The sequence below is a fragment of the Mesitornis unicolor genome, unplaced genomic scaffold (genome assembly GCF_000695765.1).
Source record: "Mesitornis unicolor isolate BGI_N332 unplaced genomic scaffold, ASM69576v1 scaffold50730, whole genome shotgun sequence".
Taxonomy (NCBI): Eukaryota; Metazoa; Chordata; class Aves; order Mesitornithiformes; family Mesitornithidae; genus Mesitornis; species Mesitornis unicolor.
In genome coordinates this window covers 1,645-6,649 of record NW_010158846.1, presented here as the reverse complement: position 1 = coordinate 6,649, position 5,005 = coordinate 1,645, and the positions used below count along the sequence as shown (strand labels likewise).

Below are 5,005 nucleotides of genomic sequence, written 5' to 3'. Positions count from 1 at the left end.
CTGCACTTTCCCTTGTTATATTTCATTTATAATATATTCATATATTTACTGCATACTCACTTGGCAATGATAATTTAGAAAAACATTTCAGGCTTTTGGACTTCTTATCGTATATTGGCCAGCACCTTTGTTTGCCACACCACTTGCCCATTTCCTGAGGAACACTAAAATTCTACCTGCAAGCTATGAAGATTAAGGCTGCGTTAGGAATAAGTAAGTCACGGAGTTTTTTCTCGTTTTGTAGAAGAACTTGACACACTGATAGGCGACAAAAGCGAGAAGCTGAGATCTTCAATCATGTCCTGCAGTCCGGCCGGTATTGCAAGCGCATCCCTTTCCAGGCAGATGGCAGTCCAACCCCATCCCTTGTGCGAGCCCTCCCTTTCCTCCGGTGTACCGCAGCCATTACACAGCATCCACTCATCAGGAGCTCTACATGTCAAGAACCCCTTACCAAATTTGCTCGGGGGGCAGCAAACCGCGTGCTATTCATCACCACAGGGTTTTCCTCAAATCTCAAGTACGTTAATGCAACAGTCACCCGACCCCCAGACCCTGTTTCCTTCTGGGGAGGCTCAAAGCGAGCTCAGAACTCAGCCCAGCATCACCCAGGATTCTCCAGTGCCGGCCCAGACGCCCCCCATCTGCGGTGTGAAGGTGCTGCCGGAGCACTCCGCAGCCAGGACCGTGCAGGACACGCTCATGCAGGAAGGAGACCTCAGCAACGACATCGATGCTCTCAATCCATCTCTGACTGATTTTGATCTCCAAGGTAGGTCTCTAAGGCATTTTTATTCTGTCCAGTTAGGCTTCTCACATCAGATCCCAACCTCCACAAGATGCATTTACATCCTTTTTTTTAACCACTTGCCCTTGCTACAAAGACCTGCTTACTAGGTTGTGCTATTTTGTACAACATGGAATTTCGATTTTTTAAAAAGTTTCCCAAGAAAGCTACAGACTTACATCCAGAGCTTAAACCCCCGCTTACTCTTAACTACAACTGCTGATACTAAATACTGCAGTACAGTGTTTAGAAAGTTACTTTTTAAATTCAGACATTTTTCCACTGAAAAATACTCAGGCAACATTATTTCGTGTATACCAAGAGAACTGTCCCATAAGGAGCACAAAGAGAAATAATTTTGATTGAATTAACATGACCTTTTTCTTTATCAACATTTATTCAAACACCTTCCACATCTTTCCTCAAAAGAATGCTATTTACTCCTTCACAAGGCACTCATCTGATCTATGCCCTGAACAGCTACATTTTCTGACACGTGTTCTTAAATACCTAGCCGTGTAATGCAGACAATAAAGTTTCTGATATTAAATAACTGAATCATCTTGAATGGACATTATTTTAAATGCTAAGAACATAGCTTTCCATGCAAAATAAGAAAAAAAAACCCACCAAGTTTGTGTGTGCGCATATATTTATATATATACATATTTATGTATGAATACTTATAAAATAAAACCTGTGGGTTCCAAATTATACAGCTTTTGCTGCACCAAACAACATGCAAGAATTGCCTTCCTGCACAGACAAAAAGTGGCACACAAAGCAACCTAAAAGAGCACAAAATTAAAATAAAACCAGACTTAATAATCTACATGACTCAGCAAATGCAGTTGCCCTGCCACTGCACTGCACGAATATTCCGCAATCTTGCCATGCCCAGATTCCTTTACCAAGAATCCTCAGCTTCTTCCTCTTTCAGACATCAGATCTCAAATTCCATTCATTTCTCTGAACCTCGTTCCACTTTACCCAGTTAATCTGGAGCACATTCATTTGTCCTGTGAATATCCTGTATGCTTCACCAATACGGTACAATTCCAACTTCCCTTTGTCCTCGCCCTTTACCTGAAATTGGTCAACCTTATCTAAGCTTTTTCTTTTCTGTCACTGTCAAATCTCAAGTTAGAGGTCCTAGAGCTTGAGATAAGGCTTGCACACTTGGAGCAAAATCGTTACACATCCACACATTAAAAAATAATAATAATAATAATTAAAAACCCCAAACAACTTCTAGCTAAAGGGCTAAGTACTATCACATTTGATAGTGCACAGATGGTGGGTACAGCTCTGGGGCAACAGTCTCCCTGCCATCTCCCCCCCTGAAGAAATCTTCAGTGGTGAATATGACAAGCACAGCCCTCCTGCAGTAACTTATTTAGTGCTTTCACTGGGATGTGCACGTTCAACAGAACAATGAGAAACATTTTGGGACATGGTAGAAAAGAGTAACTTTTCAGATCTTTTGATTTGTCAAGTAAATCGCGTGTCCAGTAGTTTAGTTTGCAATTCAGATAACGCTACACCATAAGACTACAAGAATTTCAGCTGTAAAGTGATACTATTTACAGATTTGTCTCATAAAGTGCCCATAGCTCTTCCATATCTTATAAAGATAACAGAGGCAATTTCCCCTTTTCAAAAATTAGTGGGTTTTTTTTCAGATAGAATTTATGCTTCCCAAGGATATATTTACAACAGAATATTGCCAATTATCAAGTGAAATAACTTTCTTAAATTAATGCTGCTTTCTCCCAGATATAAATTTATTATATAGAGAGAAAACTAATAACTAAATCTTTTTCCTTTCTCAATCATGTGTGATTAAGAGTAGCTGCACATACAGCATACACAGTTGTATCATTACAGGTTTCTCCAGTAAAACAATGTTTCAAATCACATATATACAGAAAGTTGAATCAGCCCACTTTGCTTTGTTACAGGAAACCTTTGGGAGGAGCTAAAAGATGACAGCCTGGCTGTGGATCCCCTGGTTCTCATCTCGTCATCCCCAACACCTTCCCAGTGCTTCCCTTCTCACTGCCAGATGGAGAACAGCAGCACCACCAACATCCCAACAGGACCCCCACACAGCGACCTACAGCTCACTACTCTTTACTCTGCCTTCATGGAATTGGATACCGTGTCTCCTGCCTACCTACCTAATTCTGGATCCAAACCTATAGCACTAATGTGAACCACGCACCATCCTAATTCTTATTATTATTTTGTCTAAATACAGTCCTAACCATCACACCTACCTATCTGATTTATGTCAGCTGAGACTGTGTCCATCGGAATAAGAATAATCTTTTTCCAGAACTTGCCCGCAGGATATGTAGCTTTACTATGATCATTTTCTACAGACAGATACTAAAAAAAAATAAATAAATAAACTAAAAACTATTTAAAGATAATATTGTCAACGGCTGAACTGGTCAACAACATTTTCTCAAGCCACTCACCTTCTGCATCTTCCAGAAACCAGTGCCTGCAAGAAGAAAACAAACAACTGACTTTTCTTTCTTTTTTTTTTTTTAATGAAAGCTGCTTGCAAACGAACAGAGAAGTCAAAGCAAACTATAATCTAACTTATTTCCTGGAGCCAATGATCTCAGCAGCAGACCACTAAAAGAGAAATTAAAATATGCACATTAAAACATTTACCATCCCCTTGAAAGAAGTTCTGGGTTTTGAGAAACACATAAACAAAAATTCTACAAGTATTACAAGTTAGAGGACTAACTGCTGACAGACTAAACCAAAGCAACAGATACACTTCAGTGAAAAAATCCAGGTTTTATTGTGTTTAAAAAGAAAGTTAAAAGTCTGGTTTTTTAATAAAAAAGGACAAAACCATTTAGTAGAATTTTTACTTGGCTGGAAGTTATTCACATTCATTTCTCTATTTTTATCCCCATAAGCTGAACAGTAAGATGAATTATTCGACCATTAAATCAAGATTTTGAAAAATGCTAATAAGAAAAGAGAACAAGAATTGTTACAGTTAGCCAAATCCAGAGAGCATCTCTACTTTAGCATCCAGCTGACATCTGCTACATCCAGCAGGGTTTGTCATGATGCTGACGAGCCCTTGCATTAGGATCGCGTATGGTTCCCAACACCAACTAAGGCGTTTCAGCAGGCAGTTTCTCAGGAACACACTTCTCTCTCTGATTTACCACAAAGGTGCTACTTGTGACACAATACAGAATCCCAGAATCCCAGAACGTCAGGGATTGGAAGGGACCTCCAAAGCTCACCCAGTCCAATCCCCCTGCCGGAGCAGGAACACCCAGATGAGGTTGCACAGGAAGGCGTCCAGGCGGGGTTTGAATGTCTGCAGAGAAGGAGCCTCCACAACCTCTCTGGGCAGCCTGGCCCAGGGCGCTGTCACCCTCACTGAGAAGAAGTTTCTTCTCCAATTTCAGTGGAACCTCCTGTGTTCCAGTTTGTGTCCGTTCCCCCTTGTCCTATCATTGTTTGTCACCGAGAAGAGCCTGGCTCCATCCTCGTGACTCTCACCCTTTAAATATTTATAACCATGAATGAGGCCTCCCCTCAGTCTCCTCTTCTGCAAACTAAAGAGCCCCAGCTCCCTCAGCCGCTCCTCAGAAGGGAGATGCTCCACTCCCTTGATCATCTTTGTAGCCCTACGCTGGACTCTCTCCAGCAGTTCCCTGTCCTTCTTGAACTGAGGGGAAAGTGTTTTATTTCAAGTGAAGCCATCTAAAACCAAAGCAATCTGGAGCAGCAATGTTTAACAACACTAAGGAAAACTGTCTATGAAGCACAAAAAGATCAAAGTGTCTTGAGTGACATCTGTAGGCACAAATTATGGAAACTCAGAAGAAGCTAAGGAGGTTACATTTGAGTCAGACTGGGTCACTTACACTATAAAAATGCAGCAAGGAATTACAGAGAAAAGCACAGACCAGGTAGATCAGTGAGACTGTCTCATTAAAATAAATGCATGGGGTTTGATTAGCCTGCATCCTCACAGCGAGGTGGGAGCGCTGCCAGTTAAGACCGAAGCCAAAGCCAGGTTCCAGTCTCCAGCCTCAACCATACCTGCTAGCCCAGACTTAAACCAAAATCAGATTAGGGGCAGACGGATAGAGAAGACTTAGGAAGAACACATATGATGCAACTTGGTAATCCCTTAGGCAGCATCAAGAAATCCTCACTTCACTTGAGCCC

General features: G+C 41.3%; 1 protein-coding gene across 1 annotated transcript; it reads left to right on the top strand.

Annotated features, from left to right (window-relative positions):
- Positions 1 to 244: 244 nt before the first annotated feature.
- Positions 245 to 3,002, top strand: LOC104540807 (forkhead box protein N1-like; the record flags this gene model as incomplete). The annotated part of the gene is made up of 2 exons (XM_010184702.1): positions 245 to 772; positions 2,749 to 3,002. Coding segments are annotated over 2 exons (782 nt in total), but the record flags the coding sequence as incomplete, so codon positions are not given.
- Between the last annotated feature and the right edge of the window lie 2,003 nt (positions 3,003 to 5,005).